The 26,801-nt window shown below is 32.7% G+C and overlaps 3 protein-coding genes across 5 annotated transcripts; 2 read left to right on the plus strand and 1 right to left on the minus strand.

Annotated features, from left to right (window-relative positions):
* The first annotated feature begins 2,036 nt into the window (after positions 1–2,036).
* Positions 2,037–7,286, plus strand: LOC122046043. Its single transcript, XM_042606530.1, has 6 exons — positions 2,037–2,394; positions 5,163–5,216; positions 5,312–5,392; positions 5,874–5,943; positions 6,040–6,128; positions 6,833–7,286. Exons 1-6 carry the CDS (start codon positions 2,233–2,235, stop codon positions 6,965–6,967), a joined length of 591 nt encoding a protein of 196 aa, XP_042462464.1. The 5' UTR covers positions 2,037–2,232; the 3' UTR covers positions 6,968–7,286.
* An 11,889-nt stretch (positions 7,287–19,175) lies between these two features.
* Positions 19,176–20,248, plus strand: LOC122049241 (E3 ubiquitin-protein ligase RNF144A-like). Its single transcript, XM_042610651.1, has 3 exons — positions 19,176–19,759; positions 19,856–20,056; positions 20,155–20,248. Exons 1-3 carry the CDS (start codon positions 19,194–19,196, stop codon positions 20,231–20,233), a joined length of 846 nt encoding a protein of 281 aa, XP_042466585.1. The 5' UTR covers positions 19,176–19,193; the 3' UTR covers positions 20,234–20,248.
* Positions 20,249–20,838: 590 nt separating this feature from the next.
* LOC122046045 (ethylene-responsive transcription factor 1-like) lies at positions 20,839–23,042 on the minus strand. Of its 3 annotated transcripts, none has more exons than XM_042606534.1 (3): positions 22,653–23,042; positions 21,127–21,966; positions 20,839–21,041 (listed from the first exon to the last, which is right to left on the minus strand). In XM_042606534.1, exons 1-2 carry the CDS (start codon positions 22,915–22,917, stop codon positions 21,140–21,142), a joined length of 1,092 nt encoding a protein of 363 aa, XP_042462468.1. In that variant the 5' UTR covers positions 22,918–23,042; the 3' UTR covers positions 20,839–21,041; positions 21,127–21,139. The 3 variants fall into 3 exon arrangements, with proteins under 3 accessions (XP_042462468.1, XP_042462466.1, XP_042462467.1); XM_042606532.1 differs by having other exon boundaries at positions 21,120–21,966; XM_042606533.1 differs by having other exon boundaries at positions 20,839–21,966.
* Between the last annotated feature and the right edge of the window lie 3,759 nt (positions 23,043–26,801).

The following is a 26,801-nucleotide window of genomic DNA, read 5'->3' on the forward strand; positions in this document are numbered from 1 at the left end:
GGTGGTTTGCACTGTTCACCTCTTTCACACAAAGGTGACACTTTGGCAGTTTGCCACCTTTTAAATTAGTAGAATTTTTAATAACCACTATAATATCAATATTCAAACCATCACCCAATTTATCATATTTTCTCTACTTTTAAATATCTATATAAAAAATATAATAAATATATATAAGTATGACATTATCAAATCTTAACATAATTTCTCTATTTATAAAATAAATAATGAATATGCATAAAATAACGATAATAACTAACCTGATCTGTAGTAAATTCAGTTGTATAATCACGATTGTTATTGGAGATACTCTTTTCACTAGGAACATCATTTTCAATTGACCAACTATTTGAAAATAAACCCAAATAGTCATCCATAATTTTCTTCTATAAATTACGAAAAGTAATGGCTAAGAAGATAACTATATTTTAGGAAGAGAGAAAGAGAGGCTGAGAGGGAGATAGCAGTGGAGGAAGATGTGAGTGAAGAGTGACTGAAAATGAAGTGTAAGAGGAGGATTTAAAGGGGAGGTTATGATATGTGTCAAGAAATGAATGATGGGTAATTTAATGAAGAGGTTCTAACATGGGTCAAGGGTTGGATGAGATTATTTAAAGAGATAGGGGTGTTTTGGCATGTGTCAAGGATTGGAGGATGAGTAATTTAAAGAGAGTGAGAGATTCTGACATGTGCCAAGGATTGGAAAGAGGGTAATTTAAATGGAGGAGAGGTTCTGACATGTGTTAAGGATTGGAAGGAGATAATTTAAAGGGAGAAAGGTTCTAACATGTGTTAATGGTTGGAGGGGGTAGTTTAAAGGAAGATGGGTGTTTTGACATATATCAAGGGTTGAAGGGTGAGTAATTTAATGAGAGTCAGAGGTTCTGACATGTGTCAAAGGTCGGAGGGGGTAATTTAAATGGAATGGAGGTTTTGACATGTGTCAAGAGTTTAAGTGTCGAATTAGGAAGGTAATTTAAAGGAAGGAAGAGATTTTGACATATGTTAACATGAAAAAAATTGATGAAAAAATAATAAATAAAATTGATTTAAAAATAAAACTAAATAAAAATTAAATAAAATTGAAAAAAATATAAGTAATTTGTTAATTTAAAGAAGAGGGGCATAAAAATTATTTTAAAGGGAGACAAAATATTAGGGGTGTTGTCGGGGGTAGGAGAAGCAATTTGCTTATACATCAATAAATTAGATGGTCATCGACTCGACCATCATCGTCGAATTATTTTTCTATTTTTTCTTATCCGATAATAGTCAAGGTAATCAATCGGGTAATATAATCAAAATTAATTATAATATTAATTATTTTATTTATTAAATTTTAAAATTACTAACGTAATATAAATTATAAAAATAATAAAATTTTATAATATAGAATATAAGACCATCAAATTATTCTAAACTTGAATGTTTAACTAAAATTTAAATTTTAAATATGTATCTCGCCTATTTTCAATATCAATTGGTTATTGATGTCGTTGTCACCGTCGACCATTGGTCATCACTCATCGCTGTCATTGGCTGCAAAGGTTTCAAGATATTTTTACCATTTTATAATAATATAAATTACATTCCTTATAAAAAATAATAGACACCAAATAAAATCAAAGATTATATACATCGGATTATAAATAATTATATTCCGCCTAACTAAACACCTCTAAGTTTACTTTAGGTTTTTAATAATTACTGCAAAGACATAAAAATAATAACAAAATATAGAGTTAGTTTATTTTATAAATAAAGTAATTTATATATTTTATTTGTCTATTCAAATTATATAACATTATTTTTAATACTAAATGAGCCTCAATTGAGCTATTTTGGCATATATTATTTTATCATTGATTTTTTAAATTAATTCGACACATTATTTTGTTACGGGAGACATTTTTAATTATTGAAGTTAATTTTTTTTTTTAGTTATTTGGGCATAATTGGGCCGTTTGACAATTAAGGCCCAAATTAATTCGAACGGCATGATACAAAACCAACGATGGTCGAAGAAGCCTGTGGAAGCTTCTAGAAGGGTCACGATTCGGTCCATTTCTCCACTCCATTGGACCATTGGTGGCCGCCATAAGCGACCCGTCTCCTCCGCTTTTTTCTGCCACGAATTTGTCGGAGTCTGTCGAAAACTTCCGTTTTCTTCGATCTCTGTCCTCCTCGTCGCGGATCGGCTGTCGCCTTTTCTCCGGCAGCGGCAATCTCCACATGGAGGGCGGCAAGGTTGCCGAGAAGCAGCAGACGTCCTACACCTACTGGGTGAGAGACATGCAGGAGGACGCTGCGCCGCTACCCGTGCCGCGAAAGCTCACGACTGCCGACATCACCAAGCAGGCGCAATCTAGCCCCCTCGGATCCGTCTGGAATCAGGTACCTTGCGTTTGCCCATCTTATTCTAGTTCTACCACAAGTTGTTTACCTGGCATTGTTATGTGATGCAAAAGAAATTGAAGGCGCTTGTTAGGAAAACGTAACTCTTGAAATTCTTAAATAGGTTTGAAAATGTAAAAAAAAAAAAAAAATCTTGCTCAATGAATATTTTTCTTGAAAAAAGTTTGATCTGGAGAGAACGTGATGCATTTTATATGTTGCGTTGAAGGCGTTTGTTCGACAACAGTAATATATTAAATTCTTCAATAGTTATTGAAATATTTTTTTTTCTCTCTCCCATGTTTGCCAGACGAACGAAATATGTGGATTTTCCTTTGGTTTACTATTGTTTCATGTCATTACGCCAATCTAATTTCGTGATATTCTTTAGGCTTTTGTGGATAAAGATGTGAGAAGGAAAGAGGAAAAGAATTGTGAAAAATTAGAATTAGGAACAGTAGAAATTCTTAGATAAGGAAAGAAGAGAATTTATTAGTTAACCAGTACATAATTGAAATTTGCATATGAATATCCTTCGAAATTCATTATGCATATTCAGGTCTTAAAAAAGATAGTTCATTTTGAGTTGGCATTTTGTAAGATTTAAGCCTATTGACCTAACTCATAAACACAGATCAATTAGCTGTAAGTTTCATTTCTTCATTTATTTGGTTGACTATATTGAATTTAAAACCAATGGGCTAGAGTGTCATCAGTATCAAACATTTAGCTATCTTTTAGTTAATTATTCCTGGTCATTTTTGCATGTGATTATAACTTCATTCCCTCTCACTATTTTGTTTATACACTTAACCGTTCCTGTAAAAGTTATTTTCTAATTATTTCCCTGATTATCTTGTAGATATTCAGTGCTATTTCTTTTAATCTTGAGTAGCAATCAGTTTATTTCTTTTGTTGATAAATTAAAAGCATTTGGAGTTTATAAGTTTTTTTTAGAATAAATTAAAAAAATAAAAGAGGCAGTTTTTGCTCATGTCTAACTAGATTTCTTTAGGGAAGTATTTCATATGTGAACTATGCCCTATCTTATAATTCTAAGTATGAACTTTTTGCTACAATCACATACATAAATCCACATAAAAATTCCCCTTCTTTCCTATATCTACCCTCGTTCTCTTTATTTTTCCTTTATCCTTGTCTTCTTTTATTCCTTGTTCCTCTCTATTTCATAGGTCACTATGATAATGTATTTACTCCATTATATATGATTTTCAAATTATTTTCCAACTTTATTGTTCTACATTAGTTAGCAAGCAATTTGTTTCAACTTCAAAGTGCTAACTAATGGATGTCTTTGTGGCAGCTAAGGTTGAGTTGTCATCAGTATTGACCTTGCCATTGTCATTTATATATTTCTCAGTTATTAATGTTTCCTTTGAAGTTCATCATCTATCATTAAGTTAACCTATTTTTTCTAATGTAATTTCTTGAGACTATACACATGAGCATTTACCTTATTTTACCTCTCCTAATTCTCTATAATTGGGAAGGCAAGCGTAAATGAGAGAAAATAACCCTTTGATTTTTGTCATTCACAAAAACTTGCGGGGATTATATATATTTTTTTCAATATTTCTTTCCTTGTCCACTTTTCGATGGAATTTTAAGTGGGGAAAGGAGCTCCAAATTGCTCTCTTCCTACCTTGCCTTTTCTTTTTTTTTTTAAAGTTGACAAGTGAACTGAATGCTTTCTCCTCTTTTTCTCTAAACTTTCCCATCTCCTTTAGTAGACATGCCCATGGAAATTTCAGTTTTAGACTTCAAACAAGAAATCTCAATTTAGGCTAATGAACAAACAACATTGATATGATAATTAAAAGCCCCTTCAACTTTTGAATCAATAATATTTTCATCCAGATGTTTTTTTTGTCACAATATATTCCAAATATTTTAAATATTTTTTTGTAGGGGTGTAATCGAGTCGAGCCGAGATGAACTCTTGAATGTTTGAGTTTGGCTCGTTTATAATCGAGTCGAGCTCGAGCTTTATTTAACGAATATATTCATGGCTCACGAGCTTATTCGAGCTTTTATCGAGCCTAAACGAGCTTAATAAATATAAATTATAAATTTAAATATTCATTAAAAACTAAATTCTATATTTAAAGAAAATTATAATATTCTTATTAAAGTTTATAATTTTATTCTAATAAATAAATTTGATATATTTGTGTATATGTTTCATAAGTAGAGTTTAAAATCTATAAATTCAATATCAAAACTATTATTTTTTATTTAAAAGTTAATTCATGAGCTTAACGAACATGTTCACGAGCTAACGAGCCGAATATTGTGAAGCTTGAGCTTGATTTGTTTATCTTAACGAGCTCATTAAACGAGCTTTTATTGAATTAAGCTTCGAATAGCTCATGAGCGGCTTGGTTCATTTACACCCCTATTTGTTTGCTTCCAAGAATCTCTTTTGGCATACATTTAACTAAACTCAAGGGCTATTTTTTGTTCTATGGCTAAAATTATTGTTGCAATTCCTTGCCCTTTTTTCCTTGCATATCTTTCAAAAAGTTCTTTTTTGGTCATCATTGTCTTTATCCATTAGTTTATTTATCCATTAGTTGATTTCTGTTTTCCTTATTTATTTAATTAAAGTAGTAGAATTAGGCTTTACACATGCCAGTTGTGAACAATATAAATGGAGAAGAACTCATTTAGGGCTTCTCTTCTAGTCATTCTTTACTCCTCTAGTCACGGATGACATTTTTGAATCCACAATTTGGATGAATTTGCAGGCTGGGACTTGGGAGGAGAAAAACCTGAATACATGGGCAAGCAACAGGATAAAGGTATAATAACCACCGTGTGGAGATGGTGTGACCCTTTTAGGAACATCAATTTTCCTGTTTGTTTATGAAAATGAAAATGGATTCGATCTCATCAGGAATTGCTGAAGTGTTTGGACTCATTGGAGTTCTCAAATGGCAAAGCATATATTGAAGATGTGTCAAAATGTTCAGGAGATGTAAGTAGGTTTTGAGAAAATTCCATCTGTTACCCAGGCTTCAACTGCTTGTTTGTGATCCTTCCTATTTTCTATACGCCACATATAATGTCTACCATGCAACAATAAACAATTTATACTTAATTTTTTTTTCTTTTTCAAAAAGGAATTGCCCAAATATATACAGATTTTGCAGACCTGATGCTAATTGGATGTCCTAACCATAGCGACCAGTTCCCCTGGTTTGACAAAAACTTGCCAATTGAACGAATGAACCAGATTTTATTGAGATTGAATGCAAATTTGATCTCATTATTACAACTGGACTGTTTGGAAAACCAGTCTGGTCTCTGATTGGATCAACTAGTTTTAATAATTCTGTCTAAGAATTTATCTTGCTGTTCTTTCTTGTGTGGTTATTGGCGGACCAATTCCATTATACTAAACTCTATTCCGTTAAAAGCATCTCAGGTAACATTCTGTTACCATCTTGGCCTTGCAGGCATTCCTTGTGACCGTACGAAATAAGAAGAGAGTTGGTTATACCTATGAATTGACTTTAAAATTCAAAGGTAGAGAATACTATCCACCTTAATTTCTAGTTCATCTACTCCGGCTTAACCTCATTTGTTATTTGGTGTATTAATCTCTCACGGGTTATGGAACAGGTGAATGGCAAATCCAAAATGAACTCAAGAAGATCAAAGGCCACTTAGATTTCCCTGAGTTCTCTTTTGGTGAAGTTGAAGATCTGGAGGTAAGATGCCATCTAGATTCATGTCTGCACATCGCAATGCTCTAATAATGTGGCTATTTCGTTATCATCTTAATTGCTTCTAGAATTTTAAATATCATAGCTTCACTATTCCATCACAAAATATTGAAAGATAGCACTAACATGACAAACTGTGGATGGTTGAAATGGAGAGTGATTTTTGGAGTATCATGTGAACTACATGTGCTGCTTAGGCTAAAAAACTGTAAAAATTATAAGATTGTGATACAGTTCATCATGCTTTATGGATAAGGTAACAAGATGAGAATGGTACTAACATGCTGAGTTTACTGCAAACAATAAAATAGAATATTTTATTATTTGAACAAAAATACACTGAAAATATATAGTGACATATTTCAATGACGAGCTATATTAGAATCAATTGTTATACCCGTTGAATCAGTGAAAGAGGTGAGTAACTGAGCAAGATCAAAGAAAAATATAGCCAATGTGATAAAATAATTTCACTAATTTAAATGTTGTTACTATTCCAATGATGAAAAGATAGATAACTGCGGAGGCCAGTTGTCATTTTCATTTGATTTAGATATTCCCTCATTGAGGTTTTCATTTTACTGATAACTGAGTAACAGTGTTTTTGAAAGATTGTATTCTGACAACTAATCGATTTTAAATAGCAGTTTAGTGATGATGATGATACTTTAACTTGCCTGCTTTTGCAGATGGAAGTGACCCTTAGCGAAGAACAGGATTTGGAAGCAGTGGACAAGAGCCAGATATGCAAGGACATGAGGTCGTTTTTAGCACCCATCCGTGAGAAACTACACGAGTTTGAACAAGAGTTAAAAGAAAGGTAGAAATACTACCACCAATTTCCGCCCATTATCATGTTAACTATTGGAATTATTAGTTAGTATTCATGAGTTAAAACAGTGTTGTAGTGCATATGCATTTGGAACATTTGTATGTGCTCTCTTGTCAAATTAAATTTGTGACCTATGTTTAGAAACTTTTTCTTGTGCCATTTTGTAGCTTCTGTGTCCTCTTGGTTTGCTGTCTATTATCAATGTTTGTGTTGGGATATCCGTCGTCCTTATGGTAGTCATCATTATGTATTTATGTTGTTCCAACTATTTCTAGATGTCAATTGTATGAACACTTTGTAGCTTCTTTGTCTCTTCGTTTTGTTGTCTATTGTCAATGTTTATATTGAGACATCATTCTTGCACTTATTTTGATATTTGAGGTGAATTATATAATTGGAGTTCTATAATATCTCAGTTCAAAACATTGAGTCGACAAAAAGGATCTCAATACCTTGTATTCCTCTTGCTTCCAAGAGGTTGAAGAAACAAATTTGAAAAACAAGGCCCCAATATCTATTACACTGGTAATTGCTTTTAAAATGTACAAATTATTTATCTGAAATATGTTTTAGAGTCTGATTTATTGTAAATGATTCAAGATGTTGACTTTGACATTAACTAGTTAATTATTTAAGCATAAAAAGGTGGAGAATGCTTATCAACTTGCTAATTCCTTTGGACTTGATATAAAATGGGATTTTATTTATATTAGTACTGTTGACGTGCTATAAAGGATGATATTCTTTTATTAAGTGCAAGAGAATGACGAAACTGATAGATCACTTTGCTGACGTATCCTTTGGGAATTAAAAAAAAAATTAGAATTAAAAAAAAATTTAGAGGGCGTTTGATTTAGGAGAATAGGAGTGGAGATTGAGAATAAAAGGAAATGATTGTCAAATGGTTAGAACATGGGAATAAAAATATAGATATGGGAATCATTATTTCAAATTCGAGAAAATCTTATTCCCGTGTCCTCCCCCCTCCCATTCTATCGATTCATTCCTGAATTTCATGAATTAATTTTTTTTATAGTGCCAAAATAAATGTTATCCTAATATCCTTATCTTCAAAACCAACCAGCTATTTCCCTTCTCCTCCCTCTGTCGTGATTTACCTTTTGTCGCGATCTCCTCTGTCAACCACAGCCTTTTGTCACTGGTTCTTGGTCTTCTCCGTCAGCCCAACACTTTATCTTCAAAACTAGTCGGCCATTTCCCTTCTCCTCCCTCTGTCGCGATTTTCCTTCTGTCGCAATCTCCTCCGTCAACCGTAGCCCTCCATCACCGGTTCTTCATCTTCTCCGTCAGCTCGACCTGTTATGGTTTCCTTTTGTGTGTATTTTTCTTTCCTCTTCCTCACTCGACCTCTCACTTTGTATTTCTCTTGTTCTCTTGGTCAGATTTCTCTTGTTCTCCTTCGGCCAAGTTCTTGAATTTTTCTCTGGCCAACCATCTGACGTTAAGGTTCATCGGATCAATATTCTTACACAGTTGGCGGTTCTTTTCATACCCAATTTTTAAAATTGTCGTGTATCTCTGAACTAGGTTTTGATGGTGGCATACAAACCTGAAAATCACACTGAAATTCCCAAAAAAAAAAAAAAAAAAAAACTAGAGTTTTAAGTTGATTCATTTTCCGGTTAAATTAGAAAAGTTGGGTTTTTTCTGCTCGTCTCTTCTTGAGATTTAGCCTATGGCAATGATGCAAAGAAGTTCTAAAATCAAATAATGTGAATGATCCTTAGTCTAAATCATGATAAGTACACAAAGAAGAAACAATAAATAAATGTAACATATAGCTTACCAGAGCAGGAATGAATGCAAACAAGGAATAGCCATATAAACACCAATGTTGAACGAGAGCAGATGGTGTTGAGAAGTATTTAGGTATGATGAATAAACCAAGGGGGGCAAAGGTGACATAGCCATAGAATAAACCAGCAGACCAAGTGGCCAAATTGATATCATAGCCCCACTCTTTGTGCTGCAACTTGTGTGCTAAATATGTGACAAATGTGCCAATGGCCGTTGCCACAAAGATCAAAGTGGTGCATATCCAGAATGGACCATATCTGCAAAAGTAGCAAAAGCAGTTAAAACTCTAGACTGCTATCGCAACTTGTTCATCTCATCTAGGCTGAAAGCTTCAAGAAAAAAAACAAGGTGAATGTTCCCAGTAAACTACTGTTATATTGTAAAAATATTTACTTTTTATATATGTTTTTGCATGATTATGTTTGTTTATATACTCGAATGACATGGCTTATCAATTAGAAAGTTTTTTTTTAAATCATAAAATTTGTGTCCATGTTACGTATCCTTATTAGTTATGCCTAAGTTTCTGTTTATTTATCTGATATTTCATTGATATTTGTTTGTATGTTGTAGAAAAATAAGGCACGACCTCCTTTTAATAGTAGAAGCCAAAATATAATGTGCACATTGTGGGTTACACATGTTATGCTTATGGCTGCATTCGTCCTCATACTCTATCAACATTCATATCGAATATATCAATGCACTAAAATTTTTCGAATAAGAAAATAAGGAAGATGAAGGAATTAAGCGAACGCAATAGATATTTAACCTTATAAAACCTTATAAAAGAGGGTGATGCATTTTGTATTTGTGAACTCCGTATGGATAGGAGAACCTTTGCGATATTATGCGATATGGTAAGAGACATTAGGAGATTAAAAGACACAAAAAATACAACCGTTGATGAAATTGTGGTATTTTTTTATACATGTTCTGAGACATCATAAGAAAAATAGAATAATTAGTCTATTTTTTCATCGAAATCAAGAGACTGTGAGCCATCACTTTAATCTTTATCTTCGTGCAATTTTGAAGCTTCACCACATATTACTCAAAACACCAGAACCTATACCCGAAGACTGTGAAGATGATAGATGAAAACCATTTAAGGTAAGAACATATGACAAATACTTTAGTAACTTGTTAGGGTCATTATGTTTTAGTAGTATTTTTATTAATTCATTTGAATATTAAAGGGTTGCTTAGGCGCGTTAGATAGTACTTTCATTCCGGTGACACCTTTATAAAGAAAAACAACGCTATCACACAAGGAAGGGAGGTATAGCGACAAATGTGTTAGGGGTATGTTCCCCAAATATGTAGTTTATATATGTGTTACCTGGATGGAAAGGTTTTGCTCATGATGGTTGTGCTCTTCGTGATGCCATTAGCAGACCAACTAGTCTTAAAGTTCCTGAAGGTATTTAAAAAGGTTGTGAATTAACCAACAAGCCCAAATTTTAAATTTCAAAAATGAGTTGTTTATTGTAGTCTTATATGTTTTGTTTTATTGTCGAAGGTTGTTACTACTTGGTTGATGCTGGTTATTGCAATTCTTCTCGATTTCTTGCACTTTATCATGGGCATAGGTATCATCTTAATGAGTTTAATGGTCATCGACTCGACACTCCAGAAGAATATTTTAATATGAAGCACTCTAAAGCGAGAAATGTAATCGAGAGGTATTTTGGTTTGTTGAAGGAGCGTTGGAAAATTCTAGCATCTCCTTCTTTTTTCCCAATACAAACCCAAGTGTGTATTATTATTTCCTGCTGGCTACTCCATTATCTGATTCATAAATTTATGAGTAAAGATCCTCAAGAATCTATAGAGGACAATGAAGAAAATGAATATGGGAAAATGATGATGATGAAGTGGAATACATACGAATAATTACCCCAACTAACCAGTGGAATTCATTCATGAATAATATGACAATTGAAATGCTTAATAATCGGAGAAATTGAGTATTCGGTATAGGATGACTACTGCATATGTTTGTGCTTTTGTTGTATTTTGATTAGAACATTTTCAATGTGATGTAGAAGTTTGGATGACTCTGCTAGCTGCCTTATATACTGCCTAACTTTTTCAAGATTATTTGATATTTATATTTTTGAGTTGTTATATAATATATATAATTATATTATTATGTTTTTGGAATTTATTTTTCTTGAACCGCAGTATGATGAATAGCAATACAATGGATGATTATAACCAAGAGACAAATGATATGGAATACGGAAGAGGCAAGAACAAGCGGTTTTGGACCGAGGAGGAAAGTTGGGTCTTAATTAGATGTTTACAAGATATGACCACTGATCCTGTATGGAAAATAGATGGTGGTTTTAAGAACAATTACATGAACGAGATAAAAATGTTGGTGGTGCAAAAGTTGCCCTAGCTGACAATCAAAGTGAAGCACATTAACTCTAGGATCAAGTTCTTGAAGGGAAGGTACAATGCTATTAATGAAATGCGCAAGCAGAGTGGTTGTTCCTGGAATGATGTTGAAAAAAAAATTGCATGTGAATTTACATAATATACCGAATGGAGTAAGATATGCCAATTCATGTGTTTTATTTTGTGATATTAATTATGAATATTGTCCATTCGATAATATTTTGATTACTTCAATGATGAGTAGAATGGGATATATGTTTTATAAGTTATGATTTGTGATTATGTTGTACTCTATTGTTTTATGTTTTTTATAGACTCACAATGATGCTAAGCGCTTGTATAATGTCTCATTCCCTTATTTTACGGATTTAGATATTGTGTATGGCAAGGATCGAGAAATGGGGGATGTGGCTGAAGATCCATTTGTTGCTGAGCAGAATTTAGGAAATGCTGATGTTACTTTGCTTGTGACGGACGAGAGTGATTCCAACACTGAATTGAATTTTTATCTACCATGGAGTCGTTGCCATCTAATTCTTCGAGTGCACATTCTTCTAAAAAAAAAATTCCCTCAATAAGTTCATAAAACTTCAAAGAAGACCAAGTTTGCACATGCGAAAAATGTTGAAACTGAATACAAGGAATTTAATGATGAAGTTCGGGGTTTTATGAAGAGTCTTGATGGTCACCTTGGCACAATGTCAGCTTGGATGCAAGGCACAACTTCAAGAATGCCACAAGTTCTTGAACGGCTAGAAAAGCATGAGTTCAATGGTCCAGATAAGTACAAAGCTTCTAAGGCTATTTATCAAGATCCTTTACATGTTGACTTGTTATTCAGTTTAGATTCCACTGAAGTGAGGGAATATGTGCTCACTTTAATATAACTATAGTTTGTTAAGATCCTGATTTTGGCATTGTTATCCTCAACTATTGAGGTCAATGCTTTATGGGTACGTTTATATTGCTCACTTTAATATAACTATAGTCTGTTAAGATCCTGAATTTGACATTGTTATCCTCAACTATTGAGGTCAATACTTTATGGGTAGGTTTATATTTTGCTTAAGTCTCATAGTTGGTTTTGCATTGAGACATCTCCTTTTGTGTTAAATAAGTAGATGATGTTTAAAATGGTTATGGACAACGCTATTACTGATGTTATTTTTTTGTAATATTTTGAATATGTTACTTGATATGTTGAATTTATTTCATTTTGAAAATAAATAAAATAAATTTTATTTCAATTATAATGTTATGGTAATGATTAGAAAGAAAGACAGTTCACCTGCTATTGGATGCAATTCACCATTGTGGATAGATGGTTTGAAAACAATTTACCTACTATTGAATCTTCTGAAGTTTAAATTTTAAATATTATTTCTTCTCTCCTCTCTTTTAAGAGTTTTAGATTTTCGAAAGTTTAAATTTTAAAATTTAGAGTGTTTTTATTTCAAATTTAGGAGACAATGTTAATAAATAAATACTAAAAAAAAGAAAATAACAAATAAATTAATAATAGAAGACGTGGAATGCATAAATAATTAAAATGAAAAAAAAATAAAATGCCTTTAGTGATAATTTTAAGGTGACATGTATGTTATTTAAAAATATATAAAAATTATTTTTTAAAATATTTTTTAATACATTAACTAATAAGGGTAAAATTGAAAATTTATTTGATTTCCATTACTGATGTTGATTCAAAACAAACATTATTAATTATAATCATATTTATTCTAGATTTTGAACAAAATACTAATAATGTTATCCTTATTCTCATTCCTATTTACCCTTGATCAAATCCATTGCTATTCCGATTGATAAATTTGAACCAAACACCCCTTAGTTCACAATAGGAGAGAAAGAAATGTAAAAGTATATATATTATTTATTCATTCTTTTACTTTTACATTTCTTTCTCTCCGAATGCTCCGTATCAAATAACTCCTCTTATACTTGTTTTTTTTTTCGATTTCTACTTTATCATATTCCACTGCATACTTGCTTTTAAAAATAAAAAAAGATAAGTTTTTTAAAACCACGAGATTCACCCCCTCTTGCGTGAGTAATGATCCTACAAATTCAAGAGATGAACATTAATAAAAAATACAACAATAAAAGTTAAAGGAAGAAATTCATAGGTGACCTCTCTGTTATTCTTAATCCTTCTTCAGTAAGAACAAAAAAGTGTTAGGACCTTGATGCCCGATAGAGGGGGGTGAATAGCTTCCTACAATTGTTAGTCGCAGCGGAAATAAAAATACTAATAAACAAAAGGAAAGCTAACTCTAGAAAACAATAAACAAGAAAGAAAATCAATACACGTTAGTTTAACGTGGTTCGGAGATTAGAGCTCCTACTCCATGGATCAACCCCCGACAAACTCCGACTAGTTCGCGTAGCTCCTTGTGGGTGGAGAAACCTCACCACAACTCACACAAGACCACACTAGATCACTTGAGTACTTGAAAACTCTAATTAGGGTTAACCACCACTAATTTCGTTACTTTGCTCAAGCATCCCGAGCTCCATTAAATAGAGCTCGGATGGAAACATTCAAGCAATGCTTCCGCCATCAGTTGACTGCCATACTTACTAGTCGACTGATCTTCATGGATTTCGATCGTTATAGGCCAACGACTCGATACTAGTCGATTGATGAAAACACTAGTCGACTAATACAATAACACTACAGTAACCCTACAGTAATTGTTGCAGTACTTGAAATTTTGCCCTGGGTACAGTCTCTTATGCACTCGTCCTTACCCGCACAACCTAGACCTAACTTCTAGCCTCCTCTATCAGCCTCGCGTCCCTCAGATACCTCCCCATCCTTCACGTCTTACCTTTTGGAGCTTCCATTGACCTTGTCATTGTTGTCGGATCTTCCTTTGCCAAGAAGCTGCGCCTCCGGGACTTCATCCATTGTCAAGTCACACTTGGACTTACGTTGCCAAGACTACATGCTTGGACTTACACTGCCAAGACTTATCCTTGGGCTTTCCTCCTTTGCCAAGATCACACTTGGACTCTCCTTGTTGTACCTGTATCCTGCACGCTCACAATGCATATCAAATATAACAATAAACCTAACTTAAACATTTGCCCAAATATCAAAATATAGGACACCTAGATTACTCCAATAAAAAGGAAGTGGGAAGAGATTGAAATCATTAAAGAAGAAGACAACCTCAAATTCTTGACTATGTCATGGATGTGACCATAGTTTGCAAAATCGCGATTCGGATCGTAGGATCGTACGATCCTACGATCCGGAAACCCAAAATCGATCCAGGATCGTGCAGAATCGTTTTTGCAGTAGGATCGCAGCAGGATCGGTAGGATCGGTAGGATCGGAGCAGAATCGGAGCAGGATCGGAGCAGAATCGGAGTAGGATCGGTGGAAGCTTTGAGAGGTCATAACTTTTGACTCGGATTGAACCACGGGGCCTATAATATATCAAATTAAAGCTCGTTCAGAGATCTTTAATAAATTTCAAAGTTTATCCTTAACCATTATCTTTTTTTCATCTTATTAGAGTTTTAAATTATTTAAATATATGTTTAATTATTTTTGAGTTAGTTTTTTATCAATAATATTCTGTCATTTATTTTTCTCAAAATAATAAGTTTTTGGATGTCTATTGTCTAGTATTGTGTGGCATCAACCAGTCTTTAGAAGATTATTTCCGACATTCATATTTGAATCAAAGGATTCAATAGCTTCTGTTATATATGTTAGATGCTTTGTTGGCATTTAAATTGAATTATCTTATAAATCAAGTAAATATTTTTGACATTGTATGTGTTATTATTATTGTGTTAATAGATATTTTATATTATTTCATTTTATGATATGAAAATATAAATATTATTACTATGCGAGAATGATAGTTGAATTACAAGTTAATTTAAATTTGTACATGCAGTAATGTAATTTGATGTGTTGAGTGTAAATAATTGCATATATATACAAAATTAGTTATTTATTTATATGTAAATGAGTTTTTTAGGTATTTTTTCTAATTATTAATCATGTATGATAAAATTTTAAGGGTTTTTGGTAGGATCGTACGATTCTACGATCCGATCCTGACCGATCCGATCCTGACCCTAAATCGATCCTGCGTAGGATCGCGATTCTACAAACTATGGATGTGACCATCAAGGTGTGTCACATGACAAACGTAATTGTCCAATTTTATAACAAGGATATGTGTCGATTAATTCTACATTTGTATTATATTTTTATAAATATGATGATATGTCGATTGCTAGATCAACTATAGATAATCATTATAGTATCAATGATGATACACCTGAAAAAGATTTGACATTTATAGCTAGTACTATCAAATTTTCATTTTATTAAATTATAATGGTTGAATAAGGAATTAAAGTTAATAATTGTCTTTATTATTGCAAGTTCTAACAACATGCACTTGGATGAATGAAGGTTTAACAAACAACCACGACTTGTTTGGAGTTGTATTGGTCAAGTTCCCACATATTACTCTATTATACTAGAGTCAATGCATTTATCGGGAAGATGCCCTGAGTAGTTGTATTATGGCCAGAGCGGCTGTGTTCAGTTAACTATAATCTACTTGAATTGGTTCCTAATATCAATTGTCTAAGTTGTTTGGGTAATCATTTATGTACTTTCTTATACAATTACTGTCATTTGTTTCATTGTTTGATCTTGATGGTTCTTTTGAATATTTGTTTTGTGGTTGTAGTTTACTATTTAAATATTTTCAATTTATACAAGCTGCGAACCACATTATAACAGCTATAGTTTCGTAACTACTATAACCCTAAACTTGTGTTATAGCAGCTACGGACTTGTAGCTGCTACAATGTGTCTGTACAATGTTGGAAACTGTATTATAGCAGTAGCTATAATAGTTTGAAGGTTGGAAACTGTATCGTAGCTATTATAACCTCAAACTTGTGTTGTAGTAGATACAGATTCGTAGCTGCTACAATCTCTTTGTACAAGGCTAAGATGAACTTAATACACACTGTTCAACATTAAAAGTAAAAGTTCTAAGAGATACAAAAGATGACTCAAAATAGTTGTTATAACATAAACCAAAAGGAACATCAACAAAATGATCCTAAGGTCTTTCCAGTAGATTGATGGCCTCTTTTACAACTGCATTAACCTCTATCATTTGCCCATTCAACTTTGCAAGTGCAGCATGAGTCTTTTTTAGTGTTTGAAGGGCAACATTCAACTCCCTTACCACTTGATCCTGCTCAGATCTGCTACTGTAGAAGGACTTGCTAAGTTGTTCGGAGGCACGAAGAGGGAAGAGTCTCCCCAAGATTCCATAGAAGTGTTAGAACTCAAATCTCGAGAACTATCAAGGATTATAAGAAAGTCTTGGTTTTAGGTGATTTGAACACCCTCTGATTTGCGAAGAGTCTTCCGCCGTGATATGAAGGTGAAGGGTCAACATATGCTATAATGTAATATTTATAATGGTGTGAATCTCATCAATTCTAGAGTTATGGCCCATTAAATGTAAGAGAGGAGTTTGTGATATTTAATTCAGGGAGTCGAAATATCATTTCCAGAGTTATAACCCATTAATGCAAGGGAGAAATTGGTTAAATTTAATTAATTAAATTAACGTTGTAGAAACTATGTATTTGTAACTGGTACAATGTAATTGAACAAATCATGACCACGTTGTAGCAGTCACAGTTTCGTAGTTGCTACAACATAGACTTAATATTGTAACAGCTATGGACTCGTAGTTACTACAATATGATTCAATAAATCATGAACACATTATAACAATTACGGTTATATAGCTGCTACAATACAAATTTATATTATTGATATTTTATTATTCTACTTGCGTAAATCTCGGTTTCCTATTTTATTTTGTATTTTTAATTGATAAATAAATAATTTAGATGATACTTTTTAAAAATACTAGAGAAAATTTAGTTTATAATAAAAATAAAATATATCCCCACGGTATTCAAACCTTCTAAAGTGCTAAACAAAATATTAATTTTTCGCTGCAGTTCAAACCTGAAAATTTTATAATCAAACAAGACAGTACAAATTAGTATTCATGCAAAATAATAACAATTATATGATTGGGAACCTTCATAGACTGAAAGCAAGGTTGAAAAGTTAGTGACTAAAATACAATTTTCAAGGACATTGAATTTCCGTTATTTTAATTAGTAGAATTTCAGAAGATCCTTTCATCAAACGCAGCAAGGGAATTTACTTGAAGCATTCAAACTAATATATATTTGGACAGTACGTTAAAATCTAGTAAGTTAGAATCAACTTTTTAGTAATTTTAGGGTCATTATTAAAGGTAGATAAGTAATATCATATTTTATAAGTGAACTATATTCTTTCCTACTTATTTTAATATTTAGTTTTTTAAAATTATCTCTTTATATTAATGATTAATTATATTTTCAAGATGATATGCATTGATTAAATCTTTTATTAATCTTAACCCTTATAATGGATTGAAAATGAAGAGCCTCAATTGTTCTTCTACATGGTTTGCTATGACAAACTAAAAGGCACGGGAGATCATACTGTGGTAAAGAAACTCATCTTGGGTATAGTGATTCTAAAAAGTCCATTCTCTCAACAGTCTTATGCTCAATGTTCTGTCGTGTTAAATTTATTACAATTTGAGCGTTTGATAGGGTCATCTCCATTGTTTCCTTCCCTTACTCTTATTTTTTATCTGAGCCAATATAAAATTCGTACTTACAATATCTTTTTCATATATAATAATTCCAAGTACTGGTTGGATAAGATTGATTTGATTGTTCGCTTTGAGCTGAATATTAGCTTTGGATATATTTGTCTTATAAATTCAATTTTGAAATAAATAATCCGAGCGGGATCATAGCATAATTTTTTTTTTTTTCAATTTTATAGAAGAAGAAGAATAAAATTGATGTTGTGATTTTCAATTTTAAGACCAATTTTATTTTTGACCTAATTAAAATCATCGTAAAAAAAGTAGTATAATTAAAAACTAATTATTAATTTTTTATGGGTAAATGTTATTAACAGTTCCTAATAAATTTTCTAACTGGTTTTAAGTTCTCAACAAATTTTCCAGCTAGTTTTAAGTTCTACAAAAAAAAATGGTGAGAATAATTAATATTTTAATTAAGGACTAATTAGTAATTTGTTATATATAAATATTATTAATAATATTTAATTAATTTTTTAGCTGGTCAAATTCTTGACTATATAGATTAACTATATATATTTTACCAAGATGAGAATAATTAATTGTAAGACTTCATCATTAAGTTTCTAAGTCCTTGGATTTAAATTAATTTTTTCTAATTCTTTGTCATTATTATTCATTTATTTTGTAAAATGAGATTTTGATTATGGAAATTAGAATTTTATGACATTGAAGATTTAAATTATTGTAAAATATATCTATTATTTGAATTCAAATTACTCTTTATATATAAAAAAAAGTTAATATAAATTGATGTGATGATTAGCAAAGATATTAAAAGGTAGTTGGCAAGATATTGTTAGTTTAAATTAAACAAATAATTCGAAGATATATATTAATCATGCTCGAACAAGATTTGTTCCTTGTTTTATGAGATGATTGAACAAGTCCCTTCTGTTTTGTTTACCAATTTGTGAAGGAACTGATGAAAAAAGACAGCTAATCGAATTGTTTACTTATGATTGCATCCTAGAGAAAGCAAAGGAATATTGGGTGAAATTAAAGATGAACTATTTAATTGTTTTTGAAATAGTCTAAATAAACTCTATACTTTGAACCCTTCCATCTTCACCTCTTCAGATATAAATTTCAAGGAATTTCATAAGAAATTCACAAACACACTGATCAGCAAGTAATTGTCTCTCTCAAGCAATCCAATTCATATTCCTCCTCTATATATTTTCCAAACGAAAAACCAAATCCAAAGAATAAAAGAAAAATTGTTCCAAGGGGAAAGAAATGGGCTTGTCTCCATCCATCTTTGATCATGATTGCTACTACAATCATCAACAACAAGAAGAAGAACAAGAGGAAGAGGAGGAAGAAGTGTACTTCTCTGCGATCTCAAGCGACTATGACGATGAAGGAGAAGAAGAAGTAGAAGATGTCGATGAGCTACTAGCAGAGGAGTTGCAGCTGCAAGAGATCCTCTTTCAAGAAAACTACCATCCACAGTACTTGTTCTCATGCAGCATCTGCATGGACTCAAAGCCACTGCACCAGTTCATGGAGATCAGCTCCTGCCACCACAGCTTCTGCCTCTCCTGCATCAACCGCTATGTCGAGTCGAAGCTCGACGATAACACGGCCATGATCAGGTGCCCTGAGCCAGGTTGCAGGGAGGGGGCTCTAGAGCCCCTCAGCTGCCAGTGGTGGCTCCACTGCAGCACGTTTGAGAGGTGGTGCAGCATCCTATGCCTCTCCATGGTGAAGGCCAAGGTTTACTGCCCTTACACTGATTGTTCAGGGATGATGGAAGCTGATGACCATGAGGCCTTGAGAGAGGCAGAATGCGGGCATTGCAGGTACGTCCCCAAATTCATATCGTATCGGTATCGTATCGTGTTAATTGTATCATAAATAGATCCTATCATTATAGTTACATTTTTTTTTTTTTGCAGAAGAATGTTTTGCACTCGATGTAGAGTACCATGGCACCAAGGAAGGGTGTGTGGGGATTCACAAGAGGCGATCGAGGAGGAGGAGGAGGAGGAGAAGGATGTGTTGCTGAGGGAGTTAGCGGCGAAGCTCAAGTGGCAGAGATGCCCACAATGCAGGATCATGGTAGAGAGGATTGAAGGTTGCAGGTTTATGAAATGCAGGTAAGTTGTGTAAGAAAAAATTCACTAATATTTTATGTTTAGTTCTTTCTTATAGCACAAACACAATTTTATTTTTTATTTTTTTTGTTTCTTTGAAGGTGTAACTGCTGTTTCTGCTACATTTGTGCATCTCCAATGTCTCAGGAGGATCACTATTGCTACAACTGCAACGATTAATTAAAAAATTATGACATTGTTCAGTCTGAAAACTGAGAGCTCTGTGACAGTTTATTACTTGTAGTTGATCCATGGATTGATGTAACAAAAACTAGTGTTTTGCAGATTTTGCTATGTTCTTGTTGATATCCAGTCTGCTAATGGCTAATATTGTTGATTTTGAATATATTAAATGTTTCTTTCTTCAAAGAGTATCAATATGATGACATTGTCCATCGATATCCAAAGAGATTGAGAGTGCTTTTGTAACCTGAAGGAGCAAAATTTTGTCCATTTCTTGAATACTTTTGCTTTTGGTATATATATATATACATGTAGACTTGAGTTGAATCATAGTAATCCTATTTTGCCGATCTATGGCAATGGATGATTCAAGACGATAAATCAGATTTCTAACTCAGTAATCAAGTTCGTGGATGTAGTCTAAACATCAATCAAATGAAGCTTCATGTTGTTTCAAGGTAGATCAGAGGCTCAATCTTTCACTCGTTGAGAAGAGAAAGCCTATGACCATATGATCCTGAAGGCAATCACGACACAGAGAAGTTGCAAACTAACATCAAAAGAACAATTCAGATGCAGTAATGAGTTATAGACACACAATGTGGCTAGACAAGCACAAACAAGTAGCATTATTTATCAATAAACATAGAGTACCATCATACGGAAATATGAGGTTCTACACAATAGCAAACAGTTCGCTACAACACACACCGGAGTTCAGTACTCAAATAGAGAATTACAAGGCAACATCGCATAACCATATATAAGCTGATGTGCCTATTTCACCAGGCTTCCAACGCGATTCCTGAAACAAAATTGAAGAGACGAGTTTTTTCAGAAAGTGAAAACAGATTATGCACTTAAAAATTATACACTTGCATACTATTTACAGAATGAGATCCCTCAGTAACCATTCACTGGCATTGGCATAAGGTCATTGAAGTTCCAAAGATCCTCGTCGTTCACCTCCTGAATCATATCACTAATAAGAAGGCTTTCAGGCAATACATCTGGGCTCCCCTCCAGATATGGTTCTTGCAGAAATTTCATGTATGACTCAAGAACAGACAATTCCTTAGACAAATTTTCCGATGAGTTCTCGACAGAAACTCCTAGGTATGTTGCTGCTACATCGCCACCATTTGCTCCAGCAATAATCGACGTGATCTCGGGGGGTGTCTTAGCCTCACTTTCCCAAACGTATTCAGAACTATCGAAAGAGTTGCATCTTCCATCAGAATGAATGTCATTTGCACAATCATCATCAGGAGATTTTCGCTTCTTCTCGGTAAAGGAGTTCGTGTTTATGGATTGCTTGACTGGTTCCTTATCATCCATAAAGTCGAAAACAGAACATGTATCCTGATAGGGTGGTGCATTCAAGTAGTTCACATTCTGGATAAAATTGAGCTTCTCTGATGAAATTTTTGGGGCATTCAAACTCGGTGAAATGTTTTGAATGCTTGGTGGCGCCTCATCAGGGAAATTCACCTTGGCCTTTTTGCCTCGGATTCGTCGAGCCTCTGAATCATATGCTCGGGCAGCTTCTTCAGCAGTGTTGTAGGTTCCAAGCCAGACTCGAACACCTTTCCGAGGATCTCTAATTTCAGCTGCCCATTTGCCCCAAGGACGCTGTCGGATTCCTCGGTATCGATTCTTCCTGTTCTTTTTTGCAGACCTTGCTGCAGGTCCATTAAATCCTACGTTGTTGCAAGCGAGTGGCCCATCTACTACAATATGAGAAAGTAATTGATGAATTAGTACATGTTCTCAAAGCAGATTTTCAACATTGAAAGTTCTGTAAGAGAAAATCTGACTACGATTCTAGTGATTCAAGATCGATAGTTAGAAAACAAAGATCCCAAAACAAATTATGATAAGAAGATAATTAGTAAATGATTTGATCAAAAGGAGAACAAATCAAACTTATAAACGACAGAGTAAAAGCATGATGAACAGATATACATACAGAGCAAAAACTAGAACTAAATGAAATATACAAAGCGCAATATAATCAAATAGCTGAGTAGTGGATACAAAGGAATCTACATCTAAGGCTGGAAGAACACAAATATAATAAATAAAACGAGGAATTGTTGAAAAATTGCTCGAACTAACGAAGAAAAAGTGCAAAATAGGATCTTGTGACAAAAATTCCCCCGAATAAAAAAAGATACTTGTTAAAATTTACGAAAAAAAAAACTCAATACCTAATTTGAGAACATCAAGCTAAAAAAAATACCAAGACGACGGATCGATGATCCATCATGCACGAAGTATAATCCAAACTACATGAATTCATATGTGGAGTAGAAGAGAGAGAGTGTGAAAAAGATCCAGTTTTTTGCGAATGAAAAAAAATCCGTTTATTTATCAGAAAGGAGGGGAAACTAAGAAAGAGGGGTAAAACTGATACATTTCGTGTTGAAAGCGAAGGGCTTGGGACTGGCTTCGACGATTTCCACCTCGTCCTCCAAGCCGAACTCCATCAACTCGCCGTCGAACTCCGGGAATTCATCCTCGAAATCATCCTCCGCGATCTCCGACGCAGCCCGGCGGTCCCCAATCTTCTTCTTCCTGGCCCCATTGCCACCCCCTTTCTTCAAATCCGGCCACAGGTAGTCTGAGGTGACCCACCGCGCGGTGGGGATGAAGTCGGCGATGATCGCTCCGCCACACATCGTCCGATCTCGACTCTTCTCCTCCTCGTCGAGAACAGAACACCAGTAGAAAGAGCGCAGAGTAGTGTAGAAGCCAAAGACTCCACCTTTGAAAGAGAGAGATGAGATGGAAGAAGAGGCTGTGCCTTTATATCGGCCAAAAGTTTAATTTGTTGCAATTTGTGAAATTATATAGACTAATTTCCAAATAATATATTTTTAATTTATCAATGAGAAACTCCTTTCTTTTTTACATTTACAAGAAAACTATTTTTCTCTCATTTCCAAATAATATATTTTAATTTTAAAAATCATATATCTTTAGATATTTTTCACATATTAAAGTCTGTAAAAATGTCTGTTACTATGCATTTAATATTTTTTTATCTTACAAATTGGTGTCAACAATTTATTAGTGTGTTGATAATTAATGAATTAATTTTTAAAAAAATTAAAAAGAAGAAAGTTTTTTCTTGATTTTGATGGGCAAAAAATTAAATTATTGATAATTTATAGGAAATATAAAGATTCGAAGCTATTTTTAAAAAAACAAAGGGGGAAAATGATTAATTACTTCAAAATAATATCAAAAGAGCTATTTACTTTTGTTAAATACAGCTTTTATTATTAGATCCAAGCTCTTGGACCAGGTTGTGGTCCAGAGAATCTTGGGTCAAGTGTCAAAATGTATTTATTACTGTACCATAACGAGAACTTGTTAAAGGACAATATTGAAGGTCAGAATTTGACCAACTAATTTATATATATTTTTTTTTTGAGAAAATTATGTTTTTAATTTTGTAATTTATATTTTTTCCAATTTTAATCTTGTTATGGATTAATTTATATTTTTAGTCCTGTAACTTATAATATTTTTCAATTTCAGTCTTTTTTCTTTTAAAATTGAAAATTTTCAATGAAAAATAATGAATTGTAAATTGAATTTGGGAATTTTGATTTTTTATGATCTATGTATTTTTTATATTCCAATTACAAATTAGACATTTTTCGTTGAAAAATTTTAATTTTTGAGGAAAAAAGATTGAAATTGAAAAATATTACAAGTTACAGGACTAAGAACGTAAATTAACTCATAACAAGATTAAAATTAAAAAAGATGTAAATTACCGGACTGAAAATGTAATTTTTTTTTTTTTTATTGACATCCATTAATTAGGTTGATATATATCAAATAGAAAATTCTATATTTATTTTCTAACTGATCGTATTTTAGCCATCGAGTAAATTAAATACTGCTTTTGCTCTAAATAATAATATTTGAGGCTCATTAATTCTTAAAACATTTAGATTTTAATAAAAATATTTTTTAAATAAAAATTTCAGAAAATCTCTATATCATGATTTTAGTGAATTTGGATTCTATACAAAATTATTGTATTAAATTAACTTTTAATTTTACAGAATTAAAATTCAGATGGTATAAAACTAAATTTGGGAGTTTACAAAATTGTCTCATAAAAAAAGTAGATTTATAAAATGTTTACAACAATTATACGGGCTTTGAATCAATAGCATGTACTTGTCTATTAGCTCAGTTGATTAGAGTCGAAACTTGCATGGACTAATAACTTATTTTTCTCATTTTCTAAGAAATTTTAATATAACGTATTGCCCTTGAAATTATGGTGCAATGATAGAGTATTTAAATTATCATCCAGATATTTGTGATTTCCTCCAAATAGAGCACACAACTCAAGAATACTGGGTTCTTAGGTTGCCCTCTGCGAGTGCTTCCCGATTTATCCTGATAGCCGACGGAAAATTTTTATAGGATCGGGCTGATCATCTCAGGCTCGACGTTAGCCAACCTGATTAATCATTTTTTTTTTGAATCAATAACATTAAATTGACATTGCTTTATCCTAGTGACTATATGTTGGTATCATATTATCTGAGATCTCAGGTTTACCTCTTAGTAATAAATAAAAATGTAATATTTACATAATCTTATCAGAGGTACCGTGTTCGAGTCCTCTTATAAAGTTTATCCTATCTTAATTTATTTTATACTCGAGATTTTAGTATCACAGTAGAACATTCAGGTTGTTACTCAAGTATCTATGGCTCGATCCCAGCTATAATATATTTTCAATGATCCAACACTAAAATTCATTAATTCAAGTTTTATAAAATCCAAATATAGACTTGTATTTATAAAAAAAATTACTATAAAAATTTACCTCTTACGAAAAAAAACAATAAATAAAATTCAAAAAAAATTGCCATCAGTAATTATAGAGATGCCGTTTCAATATTTTTTTTTTTAAACTGTCTCTTTAATCTCTTTGTCCCCCAACACCCTAGGATTCGGTTTTAGCACACGGATTCGGTTTTGGCGGTTTTGGCACACGGATTCGGTTTTGGCACGCACTCTAAGACATCTTTTTGCGTACCATTGTGAGTAAAAAACAAAAGTTAATTAAGTTTTCTTTTTAAAAAATATTTTAAAAATAGTAAAAATAAGAAATCAATGATAAAAAAAAACATTTTCTCCTAAAGATGCCACTACATTTTTTGTTCTCGTCTTTTGCAATTTGTTAAGCTTTAAATATTTCTATGTGGTATTTAATTTGTGAAACTGAAATCTAATTCCCCGGATTTAGATATTTCATATTCTTTGTCCTTATTCCTATTTATCATATCCATTTTCATTCTAATACTCATCCCATTATCCGGAGATCAAATATTCATCCTCATATTTATATTCGTCAAATGATCATATATACTCCTAAAAATATATTTTAAAAAATAAATAAATTCCAGAAGCCCCTGTCCCATCAAAAAGTGAAGTCATGGTTTCATTAAATCAACAAATCAAACTTGCTAAGACTTATAATCTCAAAACCAAAATATTAAAGGTAAGGTTGATTGTAATTAATTCTTGTTATTGTTAATCCTCAATGATATGTTTGTTTATGTATTTATTCAAGAAGCGAAGACATGTTTTAAAAAGAATAAAGATGTTATGGTAGTAGATGCATTGGTAAAGCTCAGTCAAATAGAGTGAGTAATTTAATTGCGTAGTTATATAAATATATAAAATAATGATGATTAATTTGTTGAAGTCTCAATAAGTGTATATTAAAACAAGAATAATATTATTTTCATATTTTTCATATTGTATAATAATACAATTGAATGTTAAATTTCACTATCGATACTGAAAATAGTTGAATGTTAAAATTCACTATCAACAATGATAACATTTTAATATAATTTTTCATAGCTGCTATGATTATAGTAGCTATGAATATTATTTAATTATAATAATAGTGATAATTTATTATTATATTTTTTGTCTATTTATGTAGACTTACGGTGCTTTTAGTATGACCTATTTGATTGGACTGAGTACACCGATGGCGATTGCATAAATATTGTTGGTGCAGGAAGCACTAGATGATCAAACCCAAATTTTAAAAATGGCAAAGGGTTCAAAGTTAAGGATTATTATAGCTCTAATAAGTTTGATTGAGTGGAAAGCCCTAAGCGAGTTTAGGCAAGGTAAAAGTCTTAATGAATACTAGGTAAGTGGAAAAGTCCTTGTTACGGCTAGGCAAGGAAGTCCTAGTCCGAGGGACTAGGTAGAAGTCTTAGCATGTTGAGGACATCAGGCGAAAAATCCTATGGGTTGAGGATAGTAGGTGAAAGTCCTAGAAGTCACGGACACTAGACGGAAGTCTGGACGGGTCGGGGATCGGACATCCAGCGGAAAGTCCTAAAGTCTTGGATGTTAAGCAAAAGTTCAAACAGTCTGGAGGGCCAATTTGACATTAGGTAAACTCTTCTGAGAGGAGTAGGTGAGGGCGTGTTCTCTGTAAAAGGAATAATAGGCGTCGGTTTGACCTAGGATTTCAAAAAAATCGGGCAGTCAAGAGACTGTC

This window comes from Zingiber officinale, chromosome 2B (genome assembly GCF_018446385.1).
Source record: "Zingiber officinale cultivar Zhangliang chromosome 2B, Zo_v1.1, whole genome shotgun sequence".
Taxonomy (NCBI): domain Eukaryota; kingdom Viridiplantae; phylum Streptophyta; class Magnoliopsida; order Zingiberales; family Zingiberaceae; genus Zingiber; species Zingiber officinale.